This window comes from Balaenoptera borealis, assembly GCF_965194805.1.
Source record: "Balaenoptera borealis genome assembly, chromosome: 3".
Taxonomy (NCBI): domain Eukaryota; kingdom Metazoa; phylum Chordata; class Mammalia; order Artiodactyla; family Balaenopteridae; genus Balaenoptera; species Balaenoptera borealis.
The window spans coordinates 92,144,592-92,156,618 of NC_138866.1; the positions used below are offsets into that span (position 1 = coordinate 92,144,592).

Consider the following 12,027-nt stretch of genomic DNA (forward strand, 5'->3'; position numbering starts at 1 on the left):
CTTAATTGATATTTATAGGACATTCCATCCAAAAACAACAGAATACACTTTCTTCTCAAGTGCTCATGGAACATTTTCCAGGATAGATCATATCTTGGGTCACAAATCAAGCCTTGGTAAATTCAAGAAAATTGAAATCATATCAAGTATCTTTTCCGACCACAACACCATGATACTAGATATCAACTACAGGAAAAAATCTGTAAAAAATACAAACACATGGAGGCTAAACAATGCGCTACTAAATAACCAAGAGATCACTGAAGAAATCAAAGAGGAAACCAAAAAATACCTAGAAACAAATGACAATGAAAACACGACAATCCAAAACCTATGGGATGCAGCAAAAGCAGTTCTAAGAGGGAAGTTTACAGAAATACAATCCTACCTCAAGAAACAAGAAACATCTCACATAAACAACCTAACCTTACACCTAAAGCAATAGAGAAAGAACAAAAAAAATGCAAAGTTAGCAGAAGGAAAGAAATCATAAAGATCAGATCAGAAATAAATAAAAAAGAAATGAAGGAAACAACAGCAAAGATCAATAAAACTAAAAGCTCGTTCTTTGAGAAGATAAAAAAATTGATAAACCATTAGATAGACTCATCAAGAAAAAAAAGGGAGAAGACTCAAATCAACAGAATTAGAAATGAAAAAGGAGAAGTAACAATTGACACTGCAGAAATACAAAGGATCATGAGTGATTACTACAAACAAATATATGCCAACAAAATGGACAACCTGTAAGAAACAGACAAATTCTTAGAAAAGCACAACCTTCTGAGACTGAACCAGGAAGAAATAGAATACATAAACAGACCAATCACAAGCACTGAAATTTAGACTGTGATTAAAAATCTTCCAACAAACAAAAGCCAAGGACCAGATGGTTTCACAGGCGAATTCTAGCAAACATTTAGAGAAGAGCTAACACCTATCCATCTCAAACTCTTCCAAAATATAGCAGAGGGAGGAACATTCCCAAACTCATTCTATGAGGCCACCATCACCCTGATACCAAAACCAGACAAAGATGTCACAAAGAAAGAAAACTACAGGCCAATATCCCTAATGAACACTGATGCAAAAATCCTCAACAAAATACTAGGAAACCGAATCCAACAGCACATTAAAAGGATCATACACCACGATCAAGTGGGCTTTATCCCAGGAATGCAAGGATTCTTCAATATAGGCAAAACAATGAATGTGATACACCATATTAACAAATTGAAGGATAAAAACCATATGCTAATCTCAATAGATGCAGAAAAAGCTTTCAAAAAAATTCAACACCCATTTATAATAAGAAAAAAAAAACACCCACAAAGTAGGCATAGAAGGAACCTACCTCAACATAATAAAGGCCATATATGACAAACCAACAGCCAACATCATTCTCAATGGTGAAAAACTGAAACCATGTCCTCTAAGGTCAGGAACAAGACAAGGTTTCCCACTCTCACCACTATTATTCAACATAGTTTTGGAAGTTTTAGCCAATCAGAGAAGAAAAAGAAATAAAAGGAATCCAAATCGTAAAAGAAGAAGTAGAACTGTCACTGTTTGCACATGACATGATACTATACATAGAGCATCCTAAAGATGCTACCAGAAAACTACTAGAGCTAATCAATGAATTTGGTAGAGTAGCTGGATACAAAATTAATGCACAGAAATCTCTTGCATTCCTACACACTAGTGATGAAAAATCTGAAGGAGAAATTAAGGAAACACTCCCATTTACCATTGCAACAAAAAGAATAAAATACCTAGGAATAAACCTAGCAAAGGAGACAAAAGACCTGTATCCAGAAAACTATAAGACACTGATGAAAGAAATTAAAGATGATACAAACGGATGGAGAGATATACCATGTTCTTGGATTGGAAGAATCAACACTGTGAAAATAACTATACTACCCAAAGCAATCTACATATTCAATACAATCCATTTCAAACTACCAGTGGCATTTTTCACAGAACTAGAACAAAAAATTTCACAATTTGTATGGAAAAACAAAATACCCCAAATAGCCAAAGCAATCTTGACAAAGAAAAACGGAACCGGAGGAATCAGGCCCCCTGACTTCAGACTATAGTACAAAGCTACAGTAATCAAGACAGTATGGTACTGGCACAAAAACAGAAATGTAGATCAATGGAACAGGATAGAAAATCCAGAGATAAATCCTTGCACATATGGTCACCTTATCTTTGATAAAGGAGGCAGGATTATACAATGGACAAAAGACAGCCTCTTCAATAAGTGGTGCTGGGAAAACTGGACAGCTGCATGTAAAAGAATGAAATTAGAACACACCCTAACACCATACACAAAAATAAGCTTAAAATGGATCAAAGACCTAAATGTAAGGCCAGACACTATCAAACTCTTAGAGGAAAACATAGGCAGAACACTCTATGACATATATCACAGCAAGATCCTTTTTGACCCACCTCCTAGAGAAATGGAAATAAAAACAAAAATAAACAAATGGGACCTAATGAAACTTAAAAGCTTTTGCACAGCAAAGGAAACCGTAAACAAGAAGAAAAGACACCCCTCACAATGGGAGAAAATATTTGCAAATGAAGCAACTGACAAAGGATTAATCTCCAAAATATACAAACAGCTCATGCAGCTCAATATCAAAAATACAAACAACCCAATCCAAAAATGGGCTGAAGACCTAAACAGACATTTCTCCAGAGAATATATACAGATTGCCAACAAACACATGAAAGGATGCTCACCATCACTAATCATTAGAGAAATGAAAATCAAAACTACAATGAGGTATCACCTCACACTGGTCAGAATGGCCATCATCAAAAAATCTACAAACAATAAATGTTGTAGAGGGTGTGGAGAAAAGGGAACCCTCATGCACTGTTGGTGGGAATGTAAATTGATACATCCACTATGGAGAACAGTATGGAGGTTCCTTTAAAAACTAAAAATAGAACTACCATATGACCCAGCAATCCTACTACTCGGCATATACCCTGAGAAAACCATAATTTAAAAAGAGTGATGTACCACAATGTTCACTGCAACACTATTTACTATAACCTGGACGTGGAAGCAACCTAAGTGTCCATCGATAGACAAATGGATAAAGAAGATGTGGCACATATATACAATGGAATATTACTCAATCATAAAAAGAAACGAAATTGAGTTATTTGTAGTGACGTGGATGGACCTAGAGTCTGTCATACAGAGTGAAGTAAGTCAGAAAAACAAATACCATATGCTAACACATATATACGGAATCTAAAAAAAAAAATGGTTCTGATGAACCTAGGGGTAGGAAAGGAATAAAGACACAGACGTAGAGAATGGACTTGAGGACATGAGGAGGGGGAAAAGTAAGCTGGGACAAAGTGAGAGAGTACCACTGATACATATACACTACCAAATGTAAAATAGCTAGCTAGTGGGAAGCAGCTACATAGCACAGGGAGATCAGCTCAGTGCTTTGTGACGACCTAGAGGGGTGGAATACGGAGGGTGGGAGGGAGATGCAAGAGGGAGGGGATATAGGGATATATGTATGCATATATCTGATTCACTTTGTTATACAGCAGAAACTAACACAACATTGTAAAGTAATTATACTCCAATAAAGATGTCAAAAAAATTATTACTTAATTACTGCATTTTAATTTTAGGAAGCCAGTAGTTTCTAGAGAATAGCTTGCTTAAAGATGAAAAGATTTCTAATCCTTGTTTATTCCAAGGATAATCCTATATATGTAATGGGTCATTAATATCTTTGTGTCAAATCTGTTTGTTCAAAATAATATTATATGGCTTGACAAAGTTACTAGAAACATTGCTAGATTATGTTTCCTTCAAAAACTTGCTATATATAATCCTAACAGATTTAAGTGGGAAAGTAATGCTTCTTCTCATGTTCTATCATGGAAAAACATAAATTTGAGATTCAGATCTAGAGAAAGAAATTTAAGGTAATGAAACTCTGATTGCACAAATTTCCCTATGTAATTACCTTTGTAGAACTGATACACCACTTCCTATCCCTCATTCAACTCCTAACAATAATAGAAACATAGTACAGATAATCTTACCTAGAATTACATTAATTATTCTAACATGAAGCTCTATGTAAATGGTTTGTATGTAAAATTAGTAACACCCATTCCTTCATGGTATGAAAGAATCCATTAGCAGTTTTCTTTGGGTAATTTGAGGTGGGGAGGTGAAGAATTGAGCCTGTTATTAGGCTCCCCTGATGGGGTAGCACACCTTCTTAATGCTTAGACTGCGATCCCCTGCGTTACCCTACTTTCCATCCTTCTAGATCCAGAGGCCACATGGCAGTCATTGGTATTCACCACTTTTTCCAGGCTCACGCATTCTCTAATGTAAGACTCGGGTACTGCTTATTTCCATTCTCTTATTGCTTCCCAGATACCCACGTCTTTCTCTTTTTAATCCTAAGCAGAGCTGTTATCTTTCTGAATCACGTGAGGACCCTCTCCCCATCTGATATTGTAGAGTGTTTTCTAAGTGAAACCTCCCTCAATGTCACTGATTTGCAGTGGATATTCTGTTTCGTGTTCATCAGCACGTTACAGTATTGAGTAAAGCTACAACTTTATTACTCACTACAGTGTTTGATTTCACTAATCTTTTTCTGATTAATAAAGACTCTGGATCTTTGAAATCCATATTAAGGTTTTAACTTCTCTGAAAGAACTCTAGATTTCAAACAGGATTTCTAACATGTGCAGAATACTAAAAAACCAAGCTCTGTGACAGGATCAGAAAAACATTTTTTGTACCAGTGCTACCTCTACTGAAAAATTAATTATGCTGCAAATCAACTTTAAAAAAAAGAAGTTTAAAAAATATCATTATACCTTAAATTTATGGAGAAACCACCACCAAAAGGAATCATGCAAAAGAGCAACAGAGGCTTCTGAGAGAAAATGAGTCTTCCAGATTTTAAAAATTTTTCCCTATGGAAAAAAGACACATGGAGATCAAATTAATAATATTATAAGACATGTTACTGTAAATAGGCTTTATAAAGAGTGTGTATTTAATAGTTATAAACTACCACTGCTTAATAGAAATTTAATGTGAGCCATATATATATTTTCTAATAAACATTTTAAAAAAGTAAAAGTAAAAGGTGAAATTTTAGTGACATTTTGTTTAACCAAATATATTTAAAATATATTTTAATACATAATTGTTATTAAATTATTAATGAAATATTTTACATTCTTTTGGGTACTAGGTCTTTGAAATATAGTGTATATTTTATACTTATAGCACATCTCAATTTGAACATAAATTTTCATCATAAATACTAGGTCATAATTAGATTTTGTAAACTATATGATTGTAATTTTGTTTCAACCATAATTGAAAGTTGTTCAATAACTGAATCAAGTATTAATTTTAAAATTTATATATAATTAAAATAAATAAAATTTAAAAATTCAGCTGATCACAGACATAGAAAACAAACTTATGGTTACCAAAGGGGAAAGTAGGGGAGAGGGATAAATTATGAGTTTGGGATTAACAGATACACTCTACTATATATAGAATAGATAAACAACAAGGTCCTACTGTATAGCATAGGGAACTATATTCAATACCTTGTAATAACCTATAATGGAAAAGAACCTTAAAAAGAATATATATATATGTATAACTGAATTGCCTTGCTATATACCAGAAACTAACACAACACTGTAAAACAACCATACTTCATAAAAAAGAAATTCAGCTGAGTCACACCGGGCATATTTCATATTCTCAATAATCACATTTGATTAGTAGTCACTGAAATGACAGTGTAGGCTAGACCAGGAATAGCAAAAATCCAAGACATATGTTAACAATTTCCCTTTTATGCTGAAGACAGGTATCAACAATCATGGGATTCTAACCCAATGGGCCCCATCATAAGTCTAGACCCTAAAGATAGTGTTCTTTCTAAGCAATTCATCAAAATTGGCACATAAAGTTAATTTACCATGACTACTAGAGACTGTAAGTCTTGGTTTAAATAGGTACCTTCAATAGTCATTTTATTTTATTCACTAAAAGTTTGTAATGCCAGATTCAGTAGAGTTCAAGAATTCTTTTAATGAAATCCATAGGTATGAATTTCTGTTCCTCAAGTACAAGTCTACAAAAAGGATACCGTGCAAACGTTTATACCAAGGAGATTATTTGTCATGCATACTGTGGGAGCACTTCTCCTTCATAGGCCACTAAGTATAGTATATGCATTGGTAACAGTTTCAACTTATTTAGCACTTCTTAATTACAAAAACATATGAGAAGTACATAAAGAAAAAAGTAGAAAATTAAAATAAAGGAGAAAATCTGAATATTTTTTGTTGAAATTATTTGCAAATTTCAAGCAAACATGCTTTTTAGTGTAAACTAACTGCATGATTGCTTCTATTCTAAGCTTTGGTTATGTTTAGTATCACTAACTTTCTTTTTCAGGAAAATTCCAAATTCTTTAAAATATATCAGTATTTAGTCAAAACAACCAAAAACAGAAATCAGCCAAAAAACCCCAAACCCAACTTAAAAAGTTAAATGGTACTTTCCTCCATCACCCTCTACCCTTTTGTGATACTTTTTTGATTCAAATAAATGTAAACATACCTTAAAACCTATACATTATCTGACTTGGAACTTTTTCTCCTAATACAGGTCCTAGGTTGGATAAAACTACTTCTAATGTTCTCTTGAATTTCTGTTTGTGTATATCTGTATCTTTGTGGCTCAGCTTTCTCAAAATATAGGCCCCTTTTCACTCAATTCAATAAAATTTTTACTGAGCATCATCTGTAGCCAAGGGTCCGTTCTGGGTGGTAAAGGGGATAATTTATACTTTATCTTAACTTAATCTATGACTATACGTTTAGGAATGTATTTGGATGGGGTTACGTGAATCCAGGCAATTCCACGGATTCCCTCACCTTCAAGCATGTAACAGTAACCCTTTAACCTTCTTTTTCCAAGTTTCAGATGTTATAATAAGCATTTCTATGAAATAACCTTCCCTCTGATATTATTTTCCTACACTTATTTTCTCTTCACTTTAATGTCATCATCTATCTCAATGCCATTGCATTGTGCATGCTCTAGCAAGCCAATTTAAATTCTTTTTTGAAATCAGGGAGGGGTATTAACAAATAAAACACTGGTTATATATACCTAGATATACCACTGGTACACAAACTCAAAATATCCTACACACAGCTGCTTGTCATATCCTGTGCACCCCTTCCCCCAAACCCATACCTACTTACACTCCTCACTTTCTTACTTCTTTCAATAATGCCAGCGTCCTCCAAGTTAACCATATGAAATGTTTATCATAGCTGTACTTCTATGCCTTGTTTATATGACTGTGATGTACATGCATCCATAGTTAAAATATAGTCCCATTTTAGAACACAGAATGTGAGAGTTAAAAAGATTATATTGTCTAGAACATTTATAAGATTATTTTAACAATACTTTGTATTAATTTCTTTTTACAGTCAAACCTTTTCCCTGAGGAAGCTTTGGAAAAAATAGTCAGAGAAAGTAACAAATAAGCTCATGATCCAGGCATAACAATTACCATCTATTGTTTTTCTCTAAAAAAAATGGTATCAGGTGATCAAGATGGCAAACTAAGCCTTCCCTCTCACCCAAATCCCATAAAACATAAAAGAGAATTGAAAAGCATCTGTATTAGCATGGAAAATAAAAGAGAGTGTCATTACTGAATCATTTTAGGTGGAGTTTTCAACTGAGGTGCTCTATGGTTCCCTAACTGAGGGGCAAACAAGAGACCCAAGTCAGGTTAATCAGATTATTTCTTGGAATACTGTCTCTTGAAGATGGAACACTAAAGTAATACACTCTCTTCCATCTTGAAGAGAGGGAAAAATGGGCAGAAAATAATGGCTGGAGCTGATTCATCCAAATTTAATGGTTGATTATACTCCTTCTGAAGGACTATAGAGTACTATAGCAGGAGAGAAAACAGGGATTTTGTGTTGAGAAAGAAAGAGCCACAGGAAAGCTGGGGGTGAGGGATGGGAAGAGGGCCTACTAGGGGCCAAGTTCATCTTAGAGAACTGTCTCGAGAGGAATCTGCCTGGAGGTACAAGGAGCACTGTTCAAGTCCCCAGGAAACAGAAACCTTTTTAGGTGACCGCTTAATATTTAAGTGGGTGGGAAATCAATACCAGTAACCATTCAGCCCTCGTCCTATCCCTGGCAATCAGTGTCCAATGATCTAGTTACCTTCCTATGCCTGCAGTTTTTCATCAATTGGCTACTCTGTAGGGATATTTCTTAAAAATTCCCCAGACACTTGGAGGTTCAAAAGGTAGGGTTGTGGGGAAGGGCTCTCATAAATTATTTTGGGATCAAAATGAGCAGGCTAACATATCCTGAGCTATAGAGCAGGAAGAGGGAGAGTGAAACACCTGTTACAGTCACATGCCAAGCCAATGCACACGGGCAACCTCAGACTCCTGGGGCAGTAACACAGAATCTAATACATTCTCTTCTGGAGATTAGGGCGTTAAAAATGTCACTGGTCTTTCCTGCCAGACTTAATGCCCAAAAGAATTAAATCTTGCTTAACACCTACTCTGTCATAGCTTTAAATTAAGGTCTAATTCATTAAATCATATTCTCAAAATATATCACACAATAAAAATAAAATAATGTTTACATACCTCAAAGTTATGGGCTTTTAAAATAAAAAGATAAATTCGTTCAGCATTCAAATGTCTGGGTAGTTGAGTAAGCTCATTTGTTCTGAATCCTGGGAAGTTGCAACCCTAGAAAGAGGGAAATACCACAGAACAGGAATTACTTCATTCTTTTCAGTATAGTAGTCTCATATGATTACAGAAAACAGATATTTAACTATCATTCATTAACATAATTATTTTACATATTTTTACTAAAAATAAGTAAAATATATTTATCCCACCTAAGAGAAATCTTCATATTATCTGTTTCTATGAAATTAAGAGCACTGACATATTCATATGCCAAATCTAAAAGTAAAAACAATTACTTCAGAACTAATTTTGACATAGCTCAAATTACCAAGAATTTTAGCTACACTACACATAAAGAAATGGACTAGGCAGAAAAAGAATGCTTCTGTATTTGTTTCCAACTTTCTCTCCTGGGGACCCTATCTAAATTTATAGCTATATCTATCTTATTGTAAACATTCTTTTAGATCCACATAATACTTTTGATATATAATCTCATAAAACAGAAATTGTAAATACCTCTATATCCTTCTTTGTCTCCATGTCATCTGAAAGCTGGAAAACATTTAAAATAAAATCTTTAAAATTCTAAATTTAAGAATTTTTATACTTTGTAACTTTGTTCAGTTAACGTGTGTGTGTGTGTGTATGCATCTCTTACTGAGGCCTAGAACGCTGGGAATGCAAAGATATTCCTTGCCCTCAAGTTAGTCAGAGGGCAAGAGAGGAATCAGATACGTATACAAAACACAAAGAGATAAGGGCTATGATAGAATATAAACAAACTACTTATTGCAGTTTGGGTCCACTGGGAAACAGACTGTGAGGTGGAATTTAGTGTTCGGAATGTTTATTGGGAGTGCCTTTGGGATCAATATCTATGGAAGGCAAGAGGAGAGGGAAGATTGAGAAGTCAGCTATGATGCAAGTCTAACAGCCCTGACCCTAAGCAGAGCTTGTGAATTGAAAGGACCCATAGTAGTTGTCCTGCACTGGGTTGAAACTGCCAGGCCTTTCTGTTTCCAACTTGATTAGTCATTGTATGTGAGTGGCTCCTGGATGGTCGTTTACTTGGGAGAGGAAATTCTCTCTGTGAGAGGCAATCCTTGAAGGGGCTGCAGCTGAAGGGTGTCCCCTAACAGCACTCTTAGCAGTTGGGGCAACGGGTCCTTCCTTGAAGGGGAATCTGGGAGGCACATCTTTGTGTCCACTGCACTACTTTACACAGAAAATAAGAAGTCTTCTGTATAAATTAGTTTTTGATCATTTAGACGACATGTTAATATATTGTTTATTATTTTCCATATACCCATTTCCTCCCCCAAATACATAAGCTTACAGGCAAATTTTATACACATACACACATACATATATTATTTAAGAGAAGACATAGGAAACCAATTTGAAAGGATGATTACAGATTGCTAAATGAAAGAGGATCACATTATTGGCATTTTTTAAAAATGTGCAAAGGGATAAAAAAGAGAAGGAAAGTGAGATCAATTATAAGAAAAAAGGCTGTGTGCTTGACAGGTACAGATATAATTGGTCATTAAAGACGGCATCAGATTTAGAAAGATGTTAATGTTAATCTCAAAGTCCTGGCTTTATTCTGCAGGAAGCAAAGAAACACTTTTCAAGGAACAGAGTAATAGTAACACAGAACTAGTTCTTGGTCATACAACCTGGAAAAGATACCACAAAAATATAAATAATTCATGTTAAAATCTTGGATTTCCCTGGTGGCACAGTGGTTAAGAATCTGCCTGCCAATGCAGGGGACAAAGGTTCAAGCCCTGGTCCGGGAAGATTCCACATGCCACGGAGCAAATAAGCCCATGCGCCACAACTACTGAGCCTGCGCTCTAGAGCCCGCAAGCCACAACTACTGCAGCCCACGTGCCTAGAGCCCACACTCCACAACAAGAGAAGCCACTGCAATGAGAAGCCTGTGCACTGCAATGAAGAGTAGCCCCTGCTTGCCGCAACTAGAGAAAAGCCCACGTGAAGCAACGAAGACCCGATGCAGCCAAAAAACATATTTAATAAAAATTATTATTAAAACTTTTGTTAGTGTAATTCATCTAAAGGTCATTTCAATAGATCCTGGAAAGTCATCTGATAAAATTCATTAGAATTTTTGAAATTCTTTTGAAAATTAATACAGAAATCACAATGAATAATGTGACTACCAGTGTTCCCATGTTCCCACAACCTAGAATGGATTACTGTTATTTTAGTATTTGCTTAAGACTATTTAAGATAAAATATGAAGTTTACATATAATAAAATATAAAATTAGATCCCTTTTTACCATGATCTCTAGTTCAAACCGTGTGTTCCCCCCTCCTTGAGATAGTCACTATCATTTGTTTGGTTTGCACCCCCTCAATTCCATTAAAATACTTTTACATATATGTGTATATATATATAGAAAGAATATACAGACTTTTGGTATGTTTTTAAAATTTAAAGGAATGATATTAACTGTACATATTACTTGGTAACTTGCTTTTTCTCACTGAATATCATGTTTTGACAATCTACACAAGTTGGCATTTATGGGCCTGTTAACTTCCAGACAGCTTTTCTACCAACCTACCTATTCCCTCTGCAAAATATAAATAAAATCAAGAAAAGTTCACAAGCAACTTTTGCCAAACATCAAGAACAAATGATATCCCTACATTCAACAAACTATCTATAGACTAAAGAGATGAAGCTAAGGAACTCATTTTCTGAAGTTTGTATAATTTTTATACCAAAACCAAAAAAGATAATCATAACTTATCAAACACAGATGTAAAATCCAAAGAGCAAACCAAATCCAGTAATGCATGAAAAATATATCCTAATATAAGAATGGTTCAACTTCTGAAAAGCTGTTAATGTAATCGGCCACATTCACACATGAAAGGCTTAAAATAGCTTTTGCTATCATCACAGTGGATTATTTTCCTCTCCATTTCAAACCATGAAGATGTTTTTAGTTTTTGTGCACAGTGATATCTATATTCAAATCTAATATTTAATCTACATCTATACCCACATCCATATATCTTTAATAAACTTGGAGTAAATGTAAATTTCTTTAATCTGAAAAAAAAGCTATCTAAACATTTAAAGTTGTACCTAATAGCAAAGTACTAGCATTCTTTCTGAGTCAGTCAGACAAGATGAGAAACTGGTAACATTGTTGAGTAATATACCTATACCAATAATAAT

At 34.6% G+C, this 12,027-nt stretch overlaps 1 protein-coding gene across 7 annotated transcripts in view; it reads right to left on the bottom strand.

Annotated features, from left to right (window-relative positions):
* FAM227B (family with sequence similarity 227 member B) overlaps window positions 1–12,027 on the bottom strand; it is a 308,625-nt gene that overhangs the window by 262,817 nt on the left and 33,781 nt on the right. For all 7 annotated transcript variants that reach the window (XM_082387967.1, XM_082387962.1, XM_082387961.1 and 4 more), the window contains 3 exons: window positions 9,322–9,357; window positions 8,752–8,856; window positions 4,897–4,995 (listed from right to left, as the gene is read on the bottom strand). In XM_082387967.1, the coding sequence (XP_082244093.1) occupies window positions 4,897–4,995; window positions 8,752–8,856; window positions 9,322–9,357 (240 nt within the window). The remainder of the gene's footprint in view (window positions 1–4,896; window positions 4,996–8,751; window positions 8,857–9,321; window positions 9,358–12,027) is intronic.